The sequence below is a fragment of the Narcine bancroftii genome, chromosome 4 (assembly GCF_036971445.1).
Source record: "Narcine bancroftii isolate sNarBan1 chromosome 4, sNarBan1.hap1, whole genome shotgun sequence".
Taxonomy (NCBI): Eukaryota; Metazoa; Chordata; class Chondrichthyes; order Torpediniformes; family Narcinidae; genus Narcine; species Narcine bancroftii.
Genome location: NC_091472.1, coordinates 188,245,420 through 188,272,963, shown reverse-complemented (window position 1 = coordinate 188,272,963; position 27,544 = coordinate 188,245,420). Strand labels below are relative to the sequence as shown.

General features: G+C 40.5%; 1 protein-coding gene across 3 annotated transcripts in view; it reads right to left on the bottom strand.

Moving 5' to 3' along the window:
- LOC138761331 (diablo IAP-binding mitochondrial protein-like) overlaps window positions 1–27,544 on the bottom strand; it is an 86,116-nt gene that overhangs the window by 52,432 nt on the left and 6,140 nt on the right. Inside the window, exons 3-6 of one of the 3 annotated variants that reach the window (XM_069933259.1) lie at window positions 26,633–26,761; window positions 25,331–25,441; window positions 16,197–16,293; window positions 6,577–7,132 (exon numbers count right to left, since the gene is read on the bottom strand). In XM_069933259.1, the coding sequence (XP_069789360.1) occupies window positions 6,909–7,132; window positions 16,197–16,293; window positions 25,331–25,441; window positions 26,633–26,761 (561 nt within the window). In that variant the 3' untranslated portion in view covers window positions 6,577–6,908. Of the gene's footprint in view, window positions 1–6,576; window positions 7,133–11,571; window positions 12,109–16,196; window positions 16,294–25,330; window positions 25,442–26,632; window positions 26,762–27,544 lie in introns of those variants that run through there. The other 2 variants (XM_069933260.1, XM_069933261.1) reach the window with 2 other exon arrangements.

Here is a 27,544-nt window from a genome sequence, read left to right as displayed (position 1 = left end):
AAGCAATCCGATACCTAGGTATCAGGTTATATAATAACTTAAGCCACTTGTACAAACTAAATTATCAGCCACTAATAAAGAAATTGCAGGAAAACTTAGAACATTGGAAAGAATTACCGCTTACATTGATAGGGAGGGTGAACTGCATTAAAATGAACATGTTCCCAAGGATATAATACTTATTTCAAACGTTACCAATTCCCTTAACAGAATTTTTTTTAATGAACTAAAGAGAATAATTAGGAAATTCTTGTGGAAAGGGGGGAAACTGAGGATAGCGTTAGATAAATTAACAGAGAGGTATAACCAAGCTGGTTTGCTGTTACCAAACTTTAGAAATTATTATAGAGCTGCACAATTAAGGTATTTATCAGACTTTTACCAGACAAGGGAAAAACCAGACTAGACTAAGATAGAACTAGATAAAATAGGGGAGAAGGTACCGGAACATATACTTTGTAAGTGGGATGAAAAGCTGGTGCAATATAAAAGCTCATCAGTATTGCATCATTTACTTAATACATGAAAGAAGATCCACTTATAAAGGAAAAAAACGAATTACCAAATCTCAAAATTATTATTGACACAAAATCCATTAATCCCTTTTACAATAGATAACCTTTCCTTTAGAGAATGGGAGAAAAAATGAATCAAAAGAGTAGAAAATTGTTTTTTGGGAAATAATTTATTGTACATTGCTCCGGAAAGAACACACACAATCAGACGGGTTGAGCTCAGTGAGAAGACTAGTTTATTGCAGGCTGCTGGACTGTACTTATACTCCCAGCCCAGACCTGGCTGAGAACTGCACTGGAGGACGCTGATGTCACCCGGGCATCATGTGTGGTCCCCCAGTGCGGGCTTCTAAGCCCTGTGCTGGGAGGAAGGGAACATACCCGATGGCACCATTTTTGCCGGCTGCCCTGCCACATGGCTTACAAGCAGGGCCGGTTTGCCTGCCTACTGGTGAGCCGTCACACAGCCCCCCCCCCCACCCCACCCCACCAGAACCAGCATCAATGTCCTTTTTCACTGGGCGCCCTCACTTCTTGGGCTGGGCTATGACTACGGGCTCAGTGGGATCGAGGTGCACTGGCTTCAGCCTGTCCACGGCAAATAGCTCCCGCCTGCCGCCAATGTCCAGCGTGAACGTGGAGCTGGAATGCTGTACAACCCTGTACGGCTCCTCGTACAGTCGCTGCAGAGGTGCCACGGTCTGGCCCCACCGAACGAAAATGTACTCTGCGGAAAGCAATTTGGCGGGAACGTGAGACAGGTGGGTGCCATGCCTGGGTGGCGGTGGGGTTTCGAACAAGTCCAAGCATGTCCTGAGGTGAGGAAGTAGTTCATGCGGCAACCGCTGGGGATTGTGAGGTGCAATAAAGAACTCACCAAGTAGTGCCAGCGGCACACCATAGACCAGCTCAGCAGATGATGCCTGTAGATCTTCCTTGGGAGTGGAGCGGATGCCCAGGAGCACCCAAGGCAGTTCATCCACCCAGTTGGGACCGATGTCGCGGGCCATGAGTGCCAACTTAAGGTGGCGGTGCAGACATTCGACCGGTCCATTGGCCTGCGGGTGGTAGGCCATGGTGCGGTGTAGCTGGATCCCCAACCTGTCAGCGAGTTGTGTCCAGAGCGCAGATGTGAATTGGGGACCCCGATCGCTGGTGAGGCGACCCAACCATGCTTGGGAGCAGGAGTTGGTGGAGGCGTCTGCCATCAGGACTGCCTCAGGCCAGCGAGTGGCGTGGTCCACCATCGTAAACAGGTAACAGTTGCCCCGGGAAACTGGAAAGGGCCCGACGATGTCCACGTGAATGTATCTCAACTGTTCCTGGACGTGCTCAAACTCCTGTACAGGTGCCCTGGTGTGCCTGTGCACCTTGGGCGTCTGGCAATGGGTGCATGTTCTGGCCCAGCCCGCGATCTGCTTCCGTAGCCTATGCCATATGAACCATTCTGCCACCATCCGGACCATGGACCTGTTGGACAGATGTGAAAGGTTGTGGATGTGACGGAAGACCTGCCTGCACCACTGCTGGGGAACCACTGGTCGTAGGGTGCCCATGGAGATATCGCATAGGATGGTGCTTTCGCTGCTCAGAGTTGGGAGGTCTCAGAACCGCAGGCCCGAGATGGCGGTCTTGAAGGCCCTCGTCTCCTCATCAGTCTTCTGGTCCCGGGCGAGCTGGTCGAAGTCGAGGCCGGGCTTCAGTGCGCAGATAGCTGGTCACGAGAGTGCATCAGCAACCACATTGTCCTTCCACACCTTGTGCCGAATGTCGGTGGTAAACTCCAACACGAAGGAGAGGTGACGCTGATGGCAGGCCGACCAGGGATCCTTTGCCATCGCGGGCGCCTGGGTGAGGGGTTCGTGGTCGGTGAAGATGGTAAAAGTCCTCCCCTCCAAAAAAATAGCAGAAATGTCGCACCGCCAGGTACATGTCCAGTAACTCACGGTCAAAGGCACTATACTTGCTTTCCGGCGGGTGGAGCAGGCGGCTGAAGAATGCCAATGGCTTCCCATGTCCATTCACCTGCTGCTCCAGGATGACACTGATGGCTGTGGCAGAGGGATCGACAGAGAGTGCCATATGCAGCTTGGTATGCAGGTGGACGAGCTTGGTGGCCTTCGTGAGGGCATCCTTGGTGGCTTCAAATGCGGTGCAGGCTTCTGGGTTCCAAGCGAGCGTTTTGTGCTTAGCTGTGATGAGGGTGAATAGCAGCTGCATGATGCACACAGTTCCCGGGATGAAGCGGTTGTAAAAGTTGACCATACCCACGAACTCCTGTAGCCCCTTGAGGCTGTCCAGGCGTGGAAACTCCCTGATAGCGGCAACCTTCGCAGTGGCGGGCATGGCTCCTTCGGCTGTGATGGTATGGCCAGGATCTGCATGGACTCTTTCCTGAAGTGGCACTTGGCTGGGTTGATGGTAAGGCCAAAATTGGCCAGCCAGGAGAAAAGGGCGCGTAGGTGGGCCTTGTGTTGCACCCGGTCCTTGCTGGCGACAAGGATGTCATCCAAATAAATAAAGACAAAATCCAAGTCTCTGCCCACAAAGTCCATGAGGCGCTGGAAGGTCTGAGCGGCGTTCTTGAGCCCGAACGGCATGCACAGGAATTAGATCAAGCCAAGGGGGGGTGATGATGGCTGTCTTGGGTATGTCCTCAGGGTGCACCACGATCTGGTGATATCTGCGCACCAGGTCAACCTTGGAGAAAACTCTCACACCATGCAGGTTGGGCATAAAGTCTTGGATGTGAGGGATGGGGTAATGGTCAGGAACTGTTGCCTCATTGAGCTGTCGATAGTCTCCGCAGGGACGCCAGCCGCCGGAGGCTTTCGGGACCAGGTGGAGTGGCGAGGACTGCCGAATGATCCCCAGTTCCAACAGGTGTGAAAACTCCTCCTTCGCCACCTGTAGCTTGTCAGGTGGGACCCAGTGTGCCTTGGCGTTTAAACGGTGGGCCTTGGGTGGGGATGTGGTGGAACACCCCGTGGCTCAGTGAGGCAGCAGAGAACTGTGGCTTGAGGAGTGTCGGGAACTCATCCAGGATTCACTGGAACTCGTCTCTGGCTGTGCTGATCGTGGCCATCTGCGGTTGCTCTGAGCAGGAAGCGTCAAGGCGAATGGCCTGGAAGGTATGGGCATCCACCAGGCACCTACGTCGAATGTCCACCAGAAGCCCGTGTGCGAGGAGAAAGTCTGCACCCAGGATGGCAGTCAGGAGGGATGAGACTGTGAACTTCCACGTGAAATTTCGTTGGCCTATCTGGAAGTGGACTGTCTTGTCTCCATACGTCCGGATTTCTGTTGCGTTGGCTGCATGGAGGGGAGGTGCATGAGGTCAATTCCTGGACTCAATGGTTGTGGCCAGGATGACGCTGATCTGGGCTACAGTGTCAATGAGGAACCGCCAGCCGCTCAGTCCCGCAGGTAGAGGAGGCTGTGTCCTTGGCCACCTGCTGCAGCCATTAACAGTGGCCGGCCTGGTCGTTTCACTGGAACGAACAGGGCTGACGACACTTCCGAGCCCTGGCTTCCCAGTGCTGGTGGTAGAAGAGGAGGCTTGGAGCGGATGTTGTGGCCTTGGTCTCTTGGGGGCCTTGCAGGGGCCGGATGCTCTACCGCAGAACTAGGGGCGAGCTTGGTGTGGTCGTGCCCATGCTTCGTGAGCCCTCTGGATATCGTGCGAGCCATAGCTCTTGGGCCTTCTGGGTGTCCTTCCTCGAGTCGGTGAAGCTCTCCTGGACCAGCACCAGCCGGATGTCCCCGGGCATATGGTCGAGGAAAACGTGCTCGAAGAGTGGGCAGTTGGTGTGCTCGCCAATGAGCATGAGCATCTCATCCATCAGCTCCATCAGGGACCTGTTCCCCAGGGAGTCCGAGTGGCACGCTGGTGTCTGCATAGTCCAAGGGATCCTGTAAGCACTTGCTTGATGGACCATTTGGCAGGTGGGTACTCAACAAGGTGCAGCACGTATCTGGCGGTGGCCTGGTCCAGGGCAGCGACCACATGGTAGAATTTGGTTGTGTCGGATGAAATCTGGCGGAGGTGTAACTGAGCCTCCGCGTGGCTGAACCAGGTCTCCGCCTCCTGAACCCAGAATTCAGGCAGTTTCACGGCTATAGCTCTGATCCCAGGCTCGCTCATGATGGGTTCAAAGACGTTTGAACCAGTCGGGGTCACCAATTGTAGCGGCAGCTACACTGCTCCTGCAATAACACACATAACCAGACGGGTTGAGCTCAGTGAGCAGACTCGTTTATTGCAGGCTGCTGGGCTGTACTTATACTCCCGGCCCGGACCTGGCTGAGAACCGTGCTGGAGGGTGCTGACGTCACCCGGGCATCACGTGGTCCCCCAGCGCAGGTTTCTGAGCCCCATGGTGGGAGGAAGGGAACACCCCTGACGGTGCCATTTTGGCCGGCTGCCCCACTGCGTGGCTTACAAGTGGGGCCGGTTCGCCTGCCTAGTTGTGAGCCGCCACATTATTAACATTTGAACAGTTGAAGTACAAATACGGAATAAATCATGGTACAATGTTTGCATTTCATCAATTGAAAGTTTATTTAAAGGATAAATTGGCAAAGAGATTGAGATTACCTGATAAAAGCAGCTTTGAATATGTGATTACAGACACAATGATAATTAAAAGATTTATAACGAACACGTACATTAAGCTGCAAGATAAGAAAAATGATGAAATAAACTATAAACCTAAGCAAAAATGGGAAAAGGATTTAAACATAAAGATAAAAAATAAAGTATGGGAAAAGTTATGTTCTGAAACTATGAAGAATTTAATAAACACAAGGTTACGCATGATACAGTATAATTGGTGACACAGGTTACGCCTCAAAAATTAAAAGAATGGGATCCAACATTATCAGATAGATGTTTTCGCTGTAAGAAGGAAAAAGGAACAGTACATGCAATTTGGGCATGTGAGAAAGTGAATACGTTTTGGTAAGAATTAAATCAGATACTAAATTACAAAAAATAACATACCAAAAAAACCAGAGATATTTCTTTTAAGTAACATAAGAAGTAAAGAATTAGGTCTCAAATTGGATAAAGCATAAAAAATGATTCATTATGATAGCCTTAGCAGGAGCAAAAAAATGTATAATGAAAACTTGGAAGAGAGCATGAGTATACAGCAATGGTACATGGAAATGAATAAATGTATTCCATTGGAAAAAATAACATATAATTTAAAAAAAAAATAAAGTCATATTGTTGGAACAAATTTGGGAACCATATATAGAACACAACAGAGAGAGCTTGCCTAGGACCTCCACCCCCTAAAATGAAAATGGAAGAAGACAAAATGACTAGATTCAGCGTGTAATGAATAGATGACGCATTTTTCTTGTTTATTTTCCTTTGTGTGAAGATATTGTTTTATTGTATTGTATATGTTGAATATTTATGGGTTTTGGAGGGGGATGGGAAGAGGGGAGGGAGGGAAAGGAGAAAAAGCCACTGTGTAAATTTAATGAGAAACATTTGTACATATTTTGGTTGATATGGTTCAGAGTGAAATTTTTTTTTTTAATTTTAAAAACCACAGTGTCTGCAGACTTTCGTATTTTACTTCTGGGTTAGTACAGGAGTGTGGCCCTCAGCTGAAATAGCAGGCGCCAACTTAATGGATGATTGAACAAGGATGAGAGTCCATTGATGTTCTTTTTGTGAGGTGGACTCTTGCAAAGGTCAAAGATCTTTCATTGAAAAATGAAGCACACGATTCTGACTGTGCTCGACAAAGAAATGTTGTGCAGAACTTGGAACTAGGTGAGAAAGTTTCAAAAAAATCAGTGAATAGAGAGAAAGATGAATTTCTTCTAAATCTGCCCCAGACAACTCCTCTGTTCTGCTAGTACCTCTTACTTGTTCAAAAATGTATCCTCTTTAAATGTATCCCCTTGACTTAGCCTCCTGAACTCCAAGACAGAGAATATATGGCTACTTTTATATACACGAGGCTTTTTTTCAGTCAACGCATTCAAAAGAAATGAGTAGTAACCCAATAAAGGCAAAGAGAATTGAAACACATCTAGAAAACAGATTCAAAGATGGTTTGGTTCCTTTAATCTTGCTTATCACAGTTTCAATATTATTGTGGGGCCATTACAATAATACTAAGGACACTTTACAGGCATTAAAGCACATTCATTATGCATGATAAATGGTAAGCTCATCCACACAATTAATAACAAATAGATTTTTTTTTAAAAGATAGGAAGAATCATTGCTATAAGAAATTCTATTTGTGAGTAGTTTTAAAGGAGTGATTTTTTTTTTCAACAAAAATTACCTACAAAATTGGTACAATTTACAAATGTTTGCAGACCAGTTAACTTAAACCTGGTTTCACAGTTAATTTTATAGGCTAACTAGTCTTCCCGCAGATACTGTTCAGGTATTTCTTCGTTAGTTGGCGGTCTGGCAGTCTGCTGTGTGCCTTTAATTGGAGCCTCTTTTCCCTTGAGATGAATGTCTTCCACCTGAACTTCAGCCAATTTAGCCTCAGCTTTGAGGGCCAGTTGTTTTACCTCATCCACCTGACTTTGTGCCATCTGGATATGCGTGTGAACAGTGATCGAGGCCGGATCAGCACCTGGGGATAGAGAGTATATTGAACACACTTGGCCCAAAGATTGCTGGAAACTCTCACTTAAAAATGCAGGGATAAATGAACATTTATAATCTGTTAATCTTTTTGGGCAAGGATATCAAAGATTACAGAGCAGATGAATATAAATGGAATAGAGATTAGCTGAATTCAAACTGAATGAAAGACATGGAAGGACTAAATCAGTGTAACATATTAAGTTTGTTATGGGAACTGTAGGAAAAAAAATGGGGAAAAAGTACAAATTCCTTACAGACGGTGCCAGATTCAAACACGGTCGGTCGCTGGTGCTATAACAGCGTCGTGCTAACCATGCCGCCCATCTACTCCACGTTATCAAGAAAGAAATGAATGGAGGAGTCACGTGATGGAGTAGTAGCCGGTAGGAGAATACCAGCCCTCTCCCGAAAAGAAATTAAGTGAAAAAAACACAAAGCTCAAGAAACACAAAACACAACAAATAAAAGATAATGGTGTGGAGAAAAGAAAGAAAATGGCACCCAAGAAGGAAAAACCAAAAACAACGGGAAAAAAAGGAAAGACGCCAGAAGAGAAAGGAGAAAGCCTTATCTGCATGAAGAGGCAGGGACACGCCGTGGACGGAGGAGGTTAGTGGAGACCCTGCAGGGTCATGACCTCCTGACCGCAGGACTGCAAAAATGGCTCATTGAGCCAAACAGAAGTGCGCAATGCGCACACCAAGGAAAAGGAAAACACCAACGGGAGGGGAGGCCCAGCTGTGGAGTGAACCTACACAACGCGACCAGCTGAGAGATGCCTGACAGCAGGACTCTCAGCTGGAAGAGAAAAGCAACAGGAAAGGGAGTGATAAGAAAGAAAAACAGCAACAGGAAACCCAACAAATAATTAGCCCAGAAGAGGACCAATAGCAAAAAACTATGCAAAAAAACACCCAACAAACTGAGGCAAGCAGCTCAACAAGAAGGTCAGAAGAGACACAGATACAAGGAAGAGAAGTAGAAGACACAAACCCAAGAGCAGACACAGAAGAAGAAGAAGAAGAAGAAGAAGAAGAAGAAGAAGAAGAAGAAGAAGACCAAGCTCTGCACAGAGGAATAGAAGGTAAAATCTTCTCTTTGGCTTGGCTTCGCGGACGAAGATTTATGGAGGGGGTAAAAAGTCCACGTCAGCTGCAGGCTCGTTTGTGGCTGACAAGTCCGATGTGGGACAGGCAGACACGGTTGCAGCGGTTGCAGGGGAAAATTGGTTGGTTGGGGTTGGGTGTTGGGTTTTTCCTCCTTTGCCTTTTGTCAGTGAGGTGGGCTCCGCGGTCTTCTTCAAAGGAGGTTGCTGCCCGCCAAACTGTGAGGCGCCAAGATGCACGGTTTGAGGCGTTATCAGCCCACTGGCGGTGGTCAATGTGGCAGGCACCAAGAGATTTCAAAATAGATGGACAGTATATATATTAAAAAAATTTTCAAGAACAAATTGAAGCATTAAAAGAATGATTGACATTAGAATTTAGAAAAATGAAAAATACAGAAGAAAAAGTGAGTAGAATAGAGCTGGTCATGACAGAAATGGGGAAAAGATTAGAAAATGTGGAAGAACGAGAAACAGCTGTAGAAATGGAAGTGAATGACTTAAGAAGAAAATTGGAAGAAAGTGACAAAAAAGTTAAAGAGTCACAGGAATTGTTAGCTCAGAAGATGTATATAATGGAAAACTATAGTAGGCGAAACAAGGTGAAGAAGGCACAAATATGAAAGAATTTATAAAAGAATGGATCCCAAAGGTCCTGGGAATGCCAGAAATACAGGAAGGAATGGAAATAGAAAGGGCACACAGAACACTAGTTCCGAAACCACAGACACAGCAAAAACCAAGATCCGTTTTAGTAAAATTTATGAGATACATGACAAGAGAAAATATACTGGAGAGGGCAAGGAATAAAATTAGAGAAGACAAAAAACCATTGGAATACAAGGGTCAAAAAAGATTTTTTAACCCAGACATAAGTTTTGAACTCCTAAAGAAGAGGAAGGAGTTTAACACAGCAAAATCGATCCTTTGGAAAAAAGGCTATAAATTTATGTTAAGATATCCAGCGGTGCTTAAAATATTTATCCCGGGGGAGCAAAACAGACTGTTCTCAGATCCGGAGAAAGCACGAGAATTTGCAGAATGCCTGCAAGACAGAAAGAGAGATGAAGAGATGTAACAAGAATGAAGAACGACGATAAAGTACATATAAAGATGTAAAAATAATGTATAAGTAAGAACTAAAGAAGGGAAAGAAAAGGGAAGTAGGGGAGAGGGGGGAAAAGGGGGGAAAAAGAGAAGAAAATAGGGTGAGCTTTGTTTAAATGTGAAGATAAAAGTGTTTTCTGGAGGGGATTGGGTGGGAGAGAATAACAGTCACTGTGAAATCAGTTAATGTTTGAAAGCGGGTTCGCAATCCAAATGGAGAGGGGAGTTGTGGTAGCCCGGCAAGGGACAAAGGGCAACTCAGAGAGGGGGGGACACTTGGGGTTAAGGGAATTTTAGATGTGGGAGTTGTTGAAGTATTTTATGTTTTAGAAGTGTTGTCATACATTGAGTTCAAAAAGGGAAAACAGAAATGAAAATGGGAAAAAGGGGAAAGGTGGTGGTGAGGAAGCAGAAATGAGGTGTAAACAGAGTATGAGATGGCCAAGTTGAACTATATGACTATAAATATTAATGGAATACATAACCAAATTAAAAGGAAGAGGCTATTAAATTTACTGAAAAAAGAAAAAAAATAGATATAACATTTGTGCAGGAAACGCATCTAACTGAAGTGGAACATAAAAAATTAAGGAGAGACTGGGTAGGGCACGTAACAGCAGCATCACATAACTCAAAAGCCAGAGGTGTAGCTATATTAATCAATAAAAATGTACCAATCAAAATAGAGGAGGAAATAATAGATCCAGCATGGGGGTATGTAATGATAAAGTGTCAAATATATTCAGAATTTTGGAATTTGGTCAATATATATATATATATATATATATACACCTAACGAAGAGGATCAAAAGTTTATGCAAAATTTTTTTTTGAAGATTGTAGATACGCAGGGGAATATATTGATAGGAGGGGATTTTAACCTTAATTTGGATCCAAAGGTGGATAAAACTGGACAAAAGACTAGCAAAAAGAACAAAGTAGCCAAATTTATGGTTAAATCAATGCAGGAAATGCAACTTTTGGATATATGGAGGAGACAACACCCAAAGGAGAAGGAATACTCATATTATCCGAGTAGACATAAAACATACTCAAAGATTGACCTGTTCCTGTTGTCAGCCCATATCCAAGGGAGAGTTAGGAAAACAGAATATAAAACTAGATTGTTATCTGATCACTCACCCCTGTTATTAGCAATAGAACTGGAGGACATCCCACCAAGAACATATAGATGGAGATTAAACTCCATGCTACTTAAAAGACAGGAATTTAGAGAATTTATTGAACGCCAAATTAAAATGTACTTTGAAATAAATACAGAATTAGTGAAAGACAAATTTATATTATGGGATGCAATGAAAGCCTTCATTAGAGGGCAGATAATAAGTGTAACTAAGATGAAAAAGGACTACAATCGGGAAATAGAACAGTTGGAAAAGGAAATAGTAAATACATAAAAAGAACTAGCAACAAGGGAAGATACAACAAAAAGAAGAGAATTGGTGGACAAAAGAATAAAATACGAAACATTACAAATGTACAAGGTGGAGAAGAACATAATGAAAATAAAGCAGAATTATTACGAGCTAGGAGAAAAACCGCACAAAATACTAGCCTGGCAACTTAAAACAGAACAAGCTAAAAGAACTGTATTGGCATCAAGGAAAAAGGACAGACAAATTATATATAACCCAACGGAGATCAATGAAAACTTTAAGGAATTTTATGAACAATTATACCGAACTGAGAACAAAGGGAAAGAAGTCAAAATAGATGAGTTTTTAGCTAAAATTGAACTACCGAAATTGCAAGAAGAGGAGCAAAACAAATTGATAAAACCATTTGAAATAGAGGAATTACAGGATATATTAAAAAAGCTACCGAACAATAAAATGCCTGGAGAGGATGGACTCCCAATAGAATTCTATTAAACATTTAAAGACTTATTAATTCCTCCTCTCCTGGAAGTAATGAACCAGATAGAAGGAACACAAAACTTGCCAGATTCATGTAAAACAGCAATAATTACAGTAATACCAAAGACGGGAAAAGATCCACTAACACCAGCATCATATAGACCAGTAGCTTTACTTAACTCACATTATAAGATAATAGCAAAACTATTAGCAAACAGATTGGCCAACTGTACACCAAAAATAGTAAAACAAGATCAAACTGGATTTATTAAGAAAAGACGAACAACGGACAATATCTGTAAGTTCATTTACTTAATCCATGCAGTACGAGGAAATAAGATACCAACAGTGGCTGTTGCTTTAGACGCAGAGAAAGCCTTTGACAGGGTAGAATGGAATTATTTATTCAAAGTATTACAGAGGTTCAATCTACCAGAAAAATATATTTTCTTTTCTCTTCTTCTTTTCTTTGGCTTGGCTTCGCAGATGAAGATTTATGGAGGGGTAAATGTCCACGTCAGCTGCAGGCTCGTTTGTGGCTGACAAGTCCGATGCAGGACAGGCAGACACGACTGCAGCGGTTGCAGGGGAAAATTGGTTGGTTGGGGTTGGGCGTTGGGTTTTTCCTCCTTTGTCTTTTGTCAGTGAAGTGGGCTCTGCGGTCTTCTTCAAAGGACGTTGCTGCCCGCCGAACTGTGAGGCGCCAAGATGCACGGTTTGATGCAATATCAGCAAACATTATATAAGGGACCATTGGCGAAGGTGACAGTAAATGGATAAGTATCGAACCAATTTAAATTAAGTAGGTCAACTAGACAGGGATGTCCACTATCTCCCTCACTGTTCGCTTTAGCAATAGAACCATTGGCAGAACTGATAAGAACAAAACATAAAATAAAAGGGATAAAAATAAAAGAGAAGGAATATAAAATCAGTTTATTTGTAGATTACATCATAGTATAATTAACAGAACCAGAGATATCAATAAAAGAATTATATAAGCAATTGAAGGAATATGGAGAAATATCGGCATACAAGATCAACGCAAATAAAAGTGAAGCGATGCCAATGAATAATGCAAATGACACAGAGTTTAGAAAAGAATCACCATTTAAATGGCAAACACAAGCAATCCTATACCTAGGTATTAGATTAGATAATAATTTAGGCCACCTATACAAATTATCAGCCATTAATGAAGAAATTACAAGATGACTTAGAACAGTGGAAAGAATTGCGACTAACACTGATAGGGAAGATAAATTGCATTAAAATGAATATCTTCCCAAGGATACAATACCTATTTCAATCGTTACCAATTCCCTTAACAGAGAAATTCTTCAATGAACTAAAGAGAATAATATGGAAATTCTTATGGAAAGGGGGGGGAAACCGAGGATAGCGCTAGATAAATTAACAGAATGGTACAAACAAGGTGGTTTGCAGCTACCAAACTTTAAAAAACTATTATTGAGCACCACAATTAAGGTATTTATCAGATTTTTATCAAACAAGGGAAAAACCAGATTGGACCAAGATAGAGCTAAATAAAATAGGGGAGAAGGTACCAGAACATATACTTTATAAGTGGGATGAAAAACTGGTGCAATATAGAAGTTCACCTGTAATGCACTATTTACTCAACATATGGAAGAAGATTCATGTAGAAAGGAAAAAAAATTACCAACTACCAAAATTATTATTGTCACAAAATCAACTATTTCCTTTCACAATAGATAACATTTCCTTTAGAGAATTGTAGAGAAAAGGAATTAAAAGAATAGAAAATTGATTTTTGGGAAATAATTTATTATCATTTGAACAAATGAAGTACAAATATGGAATAACTCATGGTACAATGTTTGCATACCATCAACTGAAAACCTACTTGAAGGACAAATTGGGAAGCAGGCTGAGGTTACCAGAAGGAAGCAGCTTTGAATATGTGATTACAGACACAATGATAATTAAAAGATTTATAGCAAACATGCACATCAAGTTGCAAGAGAAAGAAAATGATGAAATAAGCTAAAAACCCAAACAAAAGTGGGAAAAAGATTTAAACATAAAGATAAAAAATGAAATATGGGAAAAGTAATGCTCCGGAACTATGAGAAATATAATAAATACGAGGTTACGCATGATACAATATAAATGGTTACACAGGCTATATATCACGCTCCAAAAGTTAAATAAATGGGATCCAACATTATCAGATAGATGTTTTTGGTGTAAGAAGGAAACGGGAACAACAGTACATGCAATTTGGGCATGTGAGAAACTGAAAAAATTTTGGGAAGATCTAAATCAGCTATTAAATAAAATCACAAAAAGCCACATACCAAAAAATCCAGAGATCTTTCTTCTAAGTAATATAAGTAAAGAATTAGGCCTCAAACTGGATGAAGCGCAAAAAAGATTTATTATTATAGCCTTAGCTGTAGCAAAAAAATGTTTAATGTCAACTTGGAAATCAGAAGAGAGCCTGAGAGTACAGCAATGGTACATAGAAATGAATAAATGTATTCCACTGGAAAAAAATAACATATAATTTAAAAAATAAAGTCACATTATTTGAACAAATTTGGGAACCGTACATGGACACAACAGAGAAGGCCTACTGTGGACCGCCACCCCCTAAAATGATAAAATGAGAAGAAGACAAAATGACCTGATCCGGTATGTAAAAGTAGATGACATAATTTTTTTGTTATTTTCATTGCGTGATGACATTGTTTAATGGGTTTATTGTATTGTTTATGTTGAATGTTTAATGGGTTTGGAGGGGGGTGGGAAGGAGGGAGGGAAGGGAGGGGGGGAAAAAGGGGAGAAAATGCCACCCTGTATATTCAAGAGGGAAATGTTTGTGTGTATTTTGATTGATATGGTTCATAGTATGAAAAATTTAAATAAAATTTAAAAAAGATGATGTGCTGGATAGGGCCAATAACTGCCAACTCCGTTTGCACTGATGCCAAGCTTGTACTCCAGCACTAGCTGTGTCATCACCACTGAAGCAGCAGATACCTGCACTCCCTGTCCACAAATGACAGATCAGTCTAATCAGCACCAAACTTACATCCACTCAAATCACAGTGACAGTGATGGCAATCACCATAAACTCACCAATAACCTGAAACTCAGTTCGCTTTGCTCGATAACCATTCGCCCTCAGACATCATTGCAGCCTCAACCCAAACAAGAACAGGTCCTGTCATCCAGGAAATCTAATAGTCTTGGAAAACTGAAGTCAACTGCATTGAAGAGAAAACTGGTGGGGAGGAAAGGTCTCGCCACCGGTCAGAATCATACACAGCCCACAGTTGCTGAGAGGCCAATCACCTCATCTCACCTCAACTCTCAAATTGCTTGGTCATTGAATCTCCCTCATCAGAATGGTTGCTCATTGCATAGTTTTCAGTTCCATTGAAACATCCAAGATAATAAACAAGTCTACATATATCGCAAGGCCCAGGTAATACTCCAGCTTGTGTAACTAGCAACTCCCCCTCTCCAGTATCTAAACCACAATCCTGAATGGGAGTATAATTAATTCCTCTCAAAACCACATCAACAACTCAAGGGCTATCATTGAACAAAATTTTTTTAAAAGTACAGCCACAATCAAAATGCAGCTCTGGGAGATGAGAGGCCGGGTATTTTCAATGTGTCCTACTTTTTGGCACAGTCATTGAAGAATGTCAGAACGACACGTCACATTCCCCAACCTCCAGGACGTGCAGTGTCTACAATGCTACTTGACACTACCTCGTACAAAGCATCTTCATTGGCACCCCATTTACCAAACTAAATATTCATTCCTTCCATAGAATCCCTACTTGGAAATGTTTTGCTGAGCCTCAGGTCAACATCTGGACCATCATAACTTCTCTGAGGATGAACCCTTGTGAGGTTCATTGCTTCTTCAATGGTTGTTACAGGCAGGTCACAAATGCAACCTGCTGGTAATGACCACATCCTGTGCACAAATTAAAAACAACACTTTTATAATCTGTGCTTTTGTCACCATGCCACTACTTGTTATGCAGCAAGCTAGACAAATCCAGCACCTTGGGATCCCTCCCAAAATATTTTGACTTCTCTCTATGACCTGTGACCACCTGTCCCAACCTCTATGGGGCTTGTAATGAATTGAATGCTTCAGTGTTCCTGAATGCAAGTAGTTGTGTGACTTGTCCATGGATTGCTACTGTCTGATGAATCATCATACTCTGGGTTGTGTAATAGGTTTCACAACAAACTCAATTCCGCCCCAACAACCTTGGTTCAATCCTGACCTCCTTGCGTAGAGTGTGTACTGTGGGACTATTTGGGATGGCCTGGTTTGTCTCCCACATCCCAAGGCAGGTTCAGTTCTCCCTGTAAATTGATCTGAGTGTATATTAAAATGGTAGATCTGGGATGTGTTGATGGCCGCGTAGGTAACATAATGCAACTAGAAAAATTAATGAGAAATTGATTTACTGTCAGCACACATTGGCTCAATGGGCAGAAGTGGCTTAGTCCTATGTCATAAGGAAATGCAGAAATTCTTTAGTGATGTTTCATTTAATTTTATATAATGCAACTATTAAATTCTTAATGCTATTTACAGCATGGTAGAAGCCAATTTTGGCCATTTAAGCCAGTGCTGTCCAATTATATCTAAATTAATCAACAACCCCATACATTTTGGATGATGGGAGGAAACCAGAGCACCCAGGGGAAATCCATGCAGATACAGGGAAAGCATACAAACTCGTTACAGACAGCGTTGGATTCAAACCCAGGCCGCTGGCACTGTAATAACACCGTGCTAACTGCTACACTAATCGTTACAATGCAAAGCCATTGCAATGTAACATTTAAAAATCATATTTTTTTGTTTAATCAGATACTTAAATGGTTCATTCTTTGAATTCTCACAAATAGTACAATTGCAGATTCAATGTACACAATACCTGTTTGATATGCAGCCTCTGCTACCATTTCAGACAGATGCACTGCAGTCATCCACTTGGACTCATAACTGAGATAGTTCCCCTGCTTCGCTTTCACCTGCAATTACCCAACAAAAGGCAACAGTTACAGATCACAAGAACCTTATCTGGAAATAATACAAAGTTGTCCAAAATACACATACACACAAACTTGAGAAGGGGAGTGCTGGCTTTAAAGGCAATGGCTCACTGGGTTGATTCTGGAAGTGAAGGGATCATCTTTTAAGAGATTGAATAGCCTGGAATTATAACCACTGGGGTTTGGAAAGACTAGGGGGATCTCAGAGGTTCCTATAACATTATGGAAAGAATAGTCATGATGGAAGCTCAGATGTTGCTTCCACTAGCAGGTGAGACTAGACCTTGGGGGTCAGCATCAATATTCAGGGGAGTAGGTTGGAAGGAACTGCTTCTCCCAGAGATTAGTGTGGAATTCTCTGCCCAAGAAGATGTCTCATTGAATGTGTTCAAGGCACACATTGATTTGTGACAAAGAGGGGAAACAGCCAAGTGGAGCTTTGTCCACAGCCAGATCAGCCACAATTTTATTGAATGGAGTGCAGGATGATCTGTTGTTTAAAAAGGTGGTTTTGTAATGAACAGCATTTCATTGCAATTTTATCCACGTTCATTTGTTTCCTTCCTAAGCCCAAAGCACTGTGCTGGTAGGTCTACTGGCTACTGTAACCTCATCCGAGTGTAGGAAGTGACTGAAGTTCAGATTTATTATCAGAGTACGTACATGACATCACGTACAACCCTGAGATTATTTTCCTGCGGGCCAGGCAGAATTTCTAATGACTAGTAATTGTACAGTATTCAAGAATTATGTACAAAAGAATGAAATGTACACAAAAAGAAATGTAAACAAATTGACTGTGGAAATAAATATTCAGTAATAAATAATGAGTGAGTCCTTAGTCTCTGAATGAGTTTTGTTAAGTGTCTGATGGTGGAGGAGTAGATCTATTCCTGAACAAGGTGCTGTAAGTTTTGTGGCACCTTAACCTCCTTCCTTATGGCAACAGTGAGATCAGAGCGTGTCTTGGGTAATGATTGCTGGTGCTCTCCGACAGCAGCGATCCATATAGATGTTCTTACTGGTGGGGAGAGTTTTGCCTGTGATGTACTGGGCTGTGTCCACTATGTTTTGCAGGACTTTCTACTCAGAAGCACTGATGCCCAGCCAGTCAGCACATCTGTAGATGTTTGCCAAGGATTCTGATGACGTACCAAACCTCTGCAAACTCCTGAGGAAGTGGAGGCACTGATGTGCTTACTTCACAATGTCATTAGTTCAATGGGTCCAGGAAACATCTTCCGAGATGGTGACCACCAGGAATTTAGAGTTGCTCACCCTCTCCACCTTTGATCCACCAATGATCACTGGATCATACATCTCTGCTTTTCCTTTCATATAGACTACAATCAGCTATTTGGTCTTGGTGATTATGAGTGAGAGGTTGTTTTTTCATACACCATTCAGCCATGTTTTCAATCGCCGTCCTGTATGCTGACTCATTGCCCCATTTTATACAACCTACTACAGTGGTATTGCCAGCAAATTTGTACATGTTGTTGTTGTTGCATGGAGCCATATTCATAGGTGGGGATCTAAGAACACAGCCCTGTGGTGCTCCAGTGCTGATGGAGATCCACACTGACTGGGATCTGGAGATGAGGAAATCTAGATCCCATTGCATTCTGGAGTAGTGAGGCCCAGATCTTAGTGTTTGCTGATAGCTTTGAGCGAATGATAGTGTTGAATCTGTAGTCAATAAAGAGCATCCTGATGAATGCATCCTTGCTGTCCAGGTGTTCCAGGGCTTGGTGTACAGCCAATGAGATGGCATCTGTGGTAAACCTGCTGTTGCAGTAGGCAAATTGGAATGGATTCATATTGATGCTCATTTGGGACCAGCCTTTCAAAACATTTCATCACTGTGAGTGCCATTGGATGGTAGTCATTTAGGCATCAGTACAATTGAACCCCATTTCAAACAGGTGTGTACCATGTCGTCGGAGTGAGAGGTTGAAGATATCCGTGAATACCTTAGTTGGTTGGTCGGCACAGGTCTGCAGTACAAAAGAGCAAGGAGGAGGGGAAGGTAACTGGGTACACAAGAGAGGACATTAGCAGGGGCTCAAGGGAAGCAATATCAGGGGAAAGTGAGATTGCTGTGCTAGGAGTCGGCATGGACTCAATGGAAATAAATAACCTCTTTCTATGCTGTTATTCACTAGAAGTTTAGGTTCTGCTTATGAAGAGAGAAAAACAGCCTTTACTGCTGATGGATAATTTATTGCAGACGCCCTCTTCGAATATAGAAAGCAAATCGCAGAATTCTGCAGAGTCTGGAAGGCAGTACTGTGCCCAGATGGATGGCAATGGTGTACTCTTCCTCCATCTTATGTTGAGCTTTGTTAGAAGAGGGCAGGAGACCCTCCCTTCAGCGGCACACCTGACCCATACAAAACCTGAGTGGGGTGATGCAATTTTGTTCCAAACTTAACTAAATTCAGAAATTAAGGGACATTTCCTCTGTCTGCTGTTGAAGAGTCATGGAATCCTGTTCAAAGTTAGAAATAAAGGGCCATATTGAGGCAGAATATAGGAAGGTTTATCTTGAGTAGGGTGTTATATGTGGAAAGCTTTGGTTACCGGCATGGTTAATATAGCAGCTAGTGCAATGCATTACAGTGCCAAACAAGAAGAGGCCCGACAAAGTGAGACAAGCAACTCATCAGGAGAATCAGAAGAGACACAGATATAAAGAAGAGAAGAAGACACAAACACAGGTACAGGCACAAAAGAAGAGGAAGAAGATGACCAAGATCTTCACAAAGAAATAGAAGGTAAAACTGATGGACAGAATATAGATAAAGCCTTTTTTGAAGAACAAATGTGAGCATTAAAAGAATGTTTGTCATTAGAATTTAGTGCAATTAAAAGAAAAATGAAAAGAACAGAAGATAAAATGCAAAGTTTAGAACGGGTCATGATAGGGAAAAATGTAGAAAATGTGGAAGAATGAGAAACGGCTATAGAAATGGAAATAAACGACAAGAGGAAAATTGGAAGAAAGTAAAAAAAAATTAAAGAGAGACAAGGAGTTGTTAGCTCAGAAAATTGATATGTTGGAAAATTATAGTAGGCAAAACAACATAAAAAATAGTGGGCCTGGGGGAAGTCACGTGATGGAGTAGTGGCCGGACGGTGAACTCCAGCCCTCTCCAGAAAAGTTGAAAAAAATAAAGGAAAGCACAAAGGCACAAAAATAAAAATTAAAGTAAAGTGAATATAAAGGTGGAAAGAAGATGGCGACGAAAAAAGAAAAGTCGAAACCAACGGTAAGAAGAGAGGAAGAGAAGACAACGGAAGAAGAAGGAGAAGGCCTTACCTGTTCGAAGAGGCCCGCGGTGGAGAGAGAAGCCCGTTCCCTCAGGTCGGTAGAAAGTGGACTACAAAAATGGCTCGCTGAGCCGAGTAAAAAAAACACACCGACGGGAGGGGCGACCAGCTGGGGAGTCAATCTCCACAGCCGGCAATGACAGCTACAGAACAGCAGCAGCAAGAGGAGAACATAGAAGACAACGAAAACAAGAAAGAAGAGAAGAAAAAGACAACAAAGAAACAACAGATGGCCAACCCAGAGGAAGAAGAAGAGGAAGAGTACAGTGAAATGGAAGAAGAAGGGAAAGGCAAGACAATGGATATATTTTCTCTTATTAAAGAATACATGGATTCATTTAAAGAATGGCAAGCACAAGAATTTAGTGATTTAAGAAGAAGAATAAACAGTACAGAAGAGAAAGTGAATAAAATAGATATGACCATATCAGAAATAGGAAAAAGAATGGACAAGGTGGAAGAACGAGAAGCAGCAGTAGAAATGGAGGTAGAGGACTTAAAAAAGAAATTAGAAGAATCTAATAAAAAAGTTAAATAGACACAAGAGCTGTTAGCTCAGAAAATAGATACAATGGAAAATTATAACAGAATAATATAAAGATAGTGGGCCTTAAGGAAGATGAAGAAGGCAAGAATATGAGAGAGTTTATAAAAGATTGGATCCCCAGGATCTTAGGATGTCCAGAACTACAGCAAGAAATGGAAATAGAAAGGGCACATAGAGCATTAGCCTTTAAACCACAACCACAACAAAAGCCAAGATCCATTTTAGTAAAATTCCTAAGATATACTACAAGAGAAAAGGTACTGGAGAAAACAATGGAGAAAGTAAGAGAGGACAACAAGCCACTGGAGTACAAAGGGCAAAAAATTTTTATTTATCCAGGTACAAGTTTTGAACTCCTGAAGAAGAGAAAGGAGTTCAATACAGCAAAGGCGATTTTATGGAAGAAAGGGTATAAATTTATACTAAAGCATCCAGCGGTATTGAAAATATTTATTCCAGGACAGCAAAACAGACTATTCTCGGATCCAGAAGAAGCACGAAAATTTGCAGAACAATTACAAAAATAGACTGAGGGAGGAAGACGGGTAATGAGAGTAAAAATGATCACGATTGATATGTATGTGGGTAAAGACAAAAATAGACTGAGGGATGAAGACGGGTAATGAGAGTAAAAATGATCACGATTGATATGTATGCGGGTAAAGACAAAAATAGACTGAGGGATGAAGACGGGTAATGAGAGTAAAAATGATCACGATTGATATGTATACGGGTAAAGAGGTATAAGAGTGAATAGAGACAATGTGCATACGTGAATGTATCTGTACTTAGAGGAAAATATAGATAGTATAGACAAGAATTAATAAGGGAAGGTAATGGAATAGAGAGAATAAGGAGGGAATTAAAAGAGTGTCCTTTGTGACATATGAAAAGTGAAATCTTTTCTGGGGGGGGCTGGGTGGGGGGAAATAGCGGTCACTGCAAAATCAGTTGACGCTTGCGAGTGGATTCGCAAATCCAAATGGAGAGGGGAGATGTGGTTGTCCGACAAGGGATAAAGGACAACTCAGGAGGGGAAGGGGAGATTGGGGATAAAGAAGATAGAAATAGGAGAATAAGGAAAATGTTGGATGTTGTAGGAATGTTGTCTTATAAAGAGTTGAAAATAAGAAAACAGAAATGGAAAAGGAGGAAAGGTAATGATGGAAAAACGGAAAGAGAAGATAAACAAAATATAAAAGGGCTACGCTGAACTATATGACTTTAAATATTAATGGAACACATAACCAAATTAAAAGGAAGAAACTACTAAATTTAACTGAATAAATGTATTCCATTAGAAAAAATAACATATAGGTTAAGAAATAATATTGAAATATTCAAACAAGTATGGGAGCCTTACATTAAATACAATAGCGAAAACCTACCGGGGACAAACATTACCTAAGTTGATGGAAGGAGAAGGAAAGAAAAGAATGGACTCAGTAGAATTTCTGGTGTATTTTTGTTGAATGACAACATTGTCTGACTGGCTTAATGCAACCTAGATTGTATACCTAAAATGGATGAGAGGGGGGGTGGGGGGGGTGGCTTGGGAGGAGGGAGTGGGGGGGGGAGAAAAAGTCACTGTATATGTGTGAAAAAGAAATAGTGTATATCATGGCTAATGTGATTTACGGTGTGAAAAATAAAAAATTAAAAAAAAAACTTGAGGAATTCTGAGCTGAAAAAAAAAGATAGCCCTAGCTGTAGCAAAAAAATGTATTATGTCAAACTGGAAATTAGAAGATAATTTGAAAATACAGCAATGGTATATAGAAATGAATAAATGTATTCCATTAGAAAAAATAACATATAGTTTAAGAAATAATATAACATTATTTGAACAAATATGGGAGCCGTACATGGAATATAATAGAGAAAACCTACCGGGACATCTATCACCTAAAATGACAAAAGGAAAAGAGAATGGAAAGAATTGACTCAGTGGAAGTTTTTATTCGTTAATGTTGAGTGACAACATTGTTTGATGGGTTTGATGTATCTTGGACTCAGAGTTTTGAATGGATGGAGGGGGAGGTGGGGGAGGAGGGGAGGAGGGAGAGGGGGAGAAAACGACACTGTATATATTTGAAAGGAGAAATGTATACCAAACTGAGAACGAGAGGAAAGATGATAAAGTAGAAGAGTTTTTAGCTAAAATTGAATTGCCAAAATTGCAAGAGGAACAAAACAAACTGATAAAACCATTTGAAATAGAGGAAGTACATACAGGATATATTAAAAAAGCTGCCGAACAATAAAACACCAGGAGAGGATGGATTTCCAATAGAATTCTATAAAACATTTAAAGAGTTATTAATTCCTCCTCTCCTGGAAGTAATGAATCAGATAGAAGAAACATAAAACTTGCCAGATTCATGTAAGACAGCAATAATTACCAAAGACGGAGAAGGATCCACTAACACCAGCATCATATAGACCAATATCTCTACTTAATTCAGATTATAAGATAATAGCAAAATTATTAGCATACAGATTGGCCGATTATGTACCAAAATAGTAAAACCAGATCAAACTGGATTTATTAAGAAAAGACGAACAGCGGATAATGTCTATAAACATTAATCTAATTCATGCAGTTCAAGGAAATAAGAAACCAACAGTGGCTGTTGCTTTACACGCAGAAAAAGCCTCTGACAGAGTAGAGTGGAACTATTTATTTAAAGTATTACAGAGGTTCAATCTACCAGAAAAATATATTAATTGGATTAAAACGTTGTATAGTGGACCATTGGCGAAGGTAACAGTAAATGGATATGTATCGAACCAATTTAAATTAAGTAGGTCAACTAGACAGGGATGTCCACTATCTCCCTCACTGTTCGCTGTAGCAATAGGACCATTGGCAGAACTGATAAGAACAGAAAATAAAATAAAAGGGATAAAAATAAAGGAGAAGGAATATAAAATCAGTTTATTTGCAGATGACATCATAGTATACTTAACAGAACCAGAAACATCAATAAAAGAACTACATTAAAAATTGAAGGCGTATGGAGAAATATCGGTGTACAAGATCAACGCAAATAAAAGTGAAGTGATGCCAATGAGTAATGCGGATTGTACAGATTGAAAAAAGAATCACCATTTAAATGGCAAGCACGAGCAATCCGATACCTAGGTATCAGGTTAGATAATAACTTAAGCCACTTGTACAAACTAAATTATCAGCCACTAATAAAGAAATTGCAGCAAGACTTAGAACATTGGAAAGAATTACCATTAACATTGATAGGGAAGTTAAATTGCATTAAAATGAACATGTTCCCAAGGATACAATACTTATTTCAATCGTTACCAATTCCCTTAACAGAGAAATTCTTTAATGAACTAAAGAGAATAATAAGGAAATTCTTGTGGAAAGGGGGTAAACTGAGGTAGTTACATAAATTAACAGAGAAGTATAACCAAGGTGGTTTGCAGTTACCAAACTTTAAAAATTATTATAGAGCCGCACAATTAAGGTATTTATCAAACTTTTACCAGACAAGGGAAAAACCAGACTGGACTAAGATAGAAATAGATAAAATAGGGGAGAAGGTACCAGAACATATAATTTATAAGTAGGATGAAAAGCTGGTGCAATATAAAAGCTCACCAGCATTGTATCATTTACTTAATATATGGAAGAAGATCCACTTAGAAAGGAAAAAAGCGAATTACCAAATACCAAAATTGTTATTGACACAAAACCCACTAATCCCTTTTACAATAGATAACCTTTCCTTTAGAGAATGGGAGAGAAAAGGAATCAAAAGAATAGAAAATTGTTTTTTGGGAAATAATTTATTAACATTTGAACAGTTGAAGTACAAATATGAAATAACTCATGGTACAATGTTTACATATCACCAACTGAAAGCTTATTTAAAGGATAAATTGGGAAGCAGACTGAGGTTACCAGAAGGAAGCAGCTTTGAATATGTGATTACAGACAGAATGATAATTAAAAGATTTGTAACAAACATGTACATTAAGCTGCAAGATAAGGAAAATGATGAAATAAGCTATAAACCTAAACAAAAGCGGGAAAAAGATTTAAACATAAAGATAAAAAATGAAGGATGCTAAAAGCTATGTTCTGGAACTATGAAGAATACAATAAACACAAGGTTACGGATGATACAGTATAATTGGTTACATATATATGTATCATGCCTCAAAAGTTAAAAGAATGGGATCCAACATTATCAGATAGATGTTTTCGATGTAAGAAGGAAATTGGAACAACAATACATACAATTTGGGCATGTATGAAAGTGAATACGTTTTGGGAAGATCTAAATCACAAAAAATAACATACCAAAAAATCCAGAGATCTTTCTTTTAAGAAACATAAGAAGTAATGAATTAGGCCTCAAATTGGATAAAGTGCAAAATAGATTCATTATGATAGCCTTAGCAGTAACAAAAAAGTGTATAATGTTAACTTGAAAATCGGAAGTGAGCCTGAGAGTACGGCAATAGTACATGGAAATGAATAAATGTATTCCTTTGGAAAAAATAACATATAATTCAAAAAATAAAGTCACATTATTTGAACAAATTTGGGAACCAAACGTGGAACATGACAGAGAGCTTGCCTCGGACCTCCACCCCCTAAAATGATAAGAAGACAAAACGATTTGATTCAGTGTGTAAAAACAGATGACGCATTTTTCTTGATTATTTTTCATTGTGTGAAGACATTGTTTTATGGTTTTATTGTATTGTATATGTTGAATATTTATTGGTTTTGAAGGGGGGGGAGGGAGGGTAGGGGGGGAAGAAAAAAGGGAGAAAATCCCACTGTGTTTATTTAATGAGAAACGTTTGTATATATTTTGGTTGATATCGTTCACAGTGTGAAAAATAAAAAATTATTAAAAAAAGGTTTGTACATTCTCCCCATGTCTGTGAGGATTTCCTCTCGGCCTTACGGTGTCCTCCTACCCTTCAAAATGTAATGGGTTATAGGTTAATTGGGGCTTGTGGGCCAGAAAGGCCTGTTACTATGCTGTATGTCTAAATTAAATATTAAATTAAAACATCCAGTGATGGAACATTGAAATAGGAGAGTATACTCCACCCATGGTGTCTCTAAAACATACAAATTTGAACTTTGAAAAGTACCTTTACACGAGCTTCAATTATGACTTGCCAAATGGCATCTTCCTCTTTTTCACTTAACTTTCCAGTTAGGCCATTATATCTCTGTTGAAGGGAGATCAGGGTGTACACTGCCTAAAACAAAAGTTTGTTTTTACAAAAAGTAGACATTAAACATATTTCATTAATCTGTATTTCATCTAACAAAAGGGAATTTAGTTATGTTTTGAATACAGGCAGTCCCCAGGTTATGAACGAGATCTGTTCCTAAGTCTATCTTTAAGACGAATTTGTAGGCAAGTTGGAACAGGTACATATGGTTCTTATTTAGCATCAGTTAGTCAAGTGTTTGTCTTAGTATCGAGTAAACAGGTATTTTAATATCCGTGACAAATTCACATAGGCAATTTTTGAACAGCTTTGTTTGCTACAATGTGGTATTCATAGTCCTTCTACAATTGAGGCGTGTACTTGATGACATCACACAGGATGTGCCAACTTTAAATGGCATACCAATGTAGCGTCCTGCGGCAGGAGAAGTCCTGCACCGTTCCAAAGGCTGGAAGAATCAGACAGGATACCAGATGCTAGCAGCCGTCGTTCAGCCAATGTTGAACAAAGCCGCACTTTGACGGAGACTGAATTATTTACATCCAGTGGTTGCATCCAGATGCTGCTGTCAATCGCAGGCAGGCTAAATGTTCCCGCATTCTGCTCCATGATCCACACTGCTTCCTTTCGTTTCACTTACGACAAAGCCCTATCACTCTCTGTGCTCTGAAATCTCTCTTGCTCTGTTATTTGTTTGGGGAAACTTTTTAACAGCGTTCTCCTTCCTCGAGCCGACAAACCATTGAAGTTGCGCATAGTCCGTTCGTAAGTACGAATTGTCCGTAAGTCGAACGTTCGTAACCCAGGGACTGCCTGTAGTCAAGCTACATTACTTCCACTCTCTAAACAGACCCTTCTAATATTCAATAAATAATGGAATTTTCATCTATTTTCTTGAATTACATCCATCATGTTTTTCAATAATGTTGCAAATGCAGTGGGCCAATGGCCTCCTGAAGTCTATATAACCCACCTTGTCAACCACCACAAAGAATGAAAAAGTCTAGGGAGTACCTAGTTTTATTTCAAGAACAGTACAGGAATAAAAACACTGGATATCTTCCATCAGTGAAAGTAAGGACTTGTGAATAAAGGAAGCAGTGTGATCCAAATTTCAGAGGGAAGAGAAGATATGTACATTATAATTGATTATAATGCACCTTATAATTCTTACCAAATAGTAAGCAAAATAAAAGAAATTTGGCTTCAACATACCTTAGTATATTCTGTCAAAGTATCAATTAGTGCAAGAGTAGTTTGTGACAGAAAGGTATTGGCACCATCCGTAACCAATGAAACAGCCCGTTTGATTAAATCTTCATGATCGAGCGATATAGGTTCAAGCTGGGCAAAAAATGCACAATTTTTAGAAACAGGTCTGGAATAAGCCGCAGCAGAATTTTGTTAATAATCAAAAGCAAACACCACCATTGAATCACAAACATATTGGAACAAGTCACTGCTTTGTGCAGCTGAATTGAAGCAGGGCTGGAAACTTAATTTTAAACTTAGACATACCCCACAGTAACAGGCCCTTCCAGACCACTAGCCCAAATACCCCAATTAGCCCACAATCCTTGTATGTTTTTGAAGGGTGGGAGGTAACCAGAGCACCTGGAGGAAAGCCACACAGACACAGGGAAAACAAACTCCTTACAGATAGCATCAAATTCAAACTTGGGCTGTAATAGCGTTGCACTAACCATCCCACCCTTAAAAGTTTAATCTATGCTAATAAGGCAGAAAGCAAAATTAAATTAGATTTAGCAGATTTACCAATCACAATCTAAATGAATATCATTCCACAGGAAAATATTCAAGAATCTGTGAGGAATGTCAGCAAGACATCTGGAACAATAAGGGAGAGGTTTTCAAAACCATTGTTGATTTGGAAAGAAAAACAAATATTTTTCCGGTACTGACATGCGTAAAAAAAAATCAAATATTCCCCACCAGTAAGTAATGTTAGTCTTCTAATACTTGTCTATCTTGGTGACAAACTTTTCTATGCCCAGAGTGGATAAATTATTAACATAGAAGATCAACATCTCTTATCTCATCTGGGACATCTGCCACCCAACAGCACGAACAGATAATTCTCCAACTTCAGGTTGTCTATCAACACCC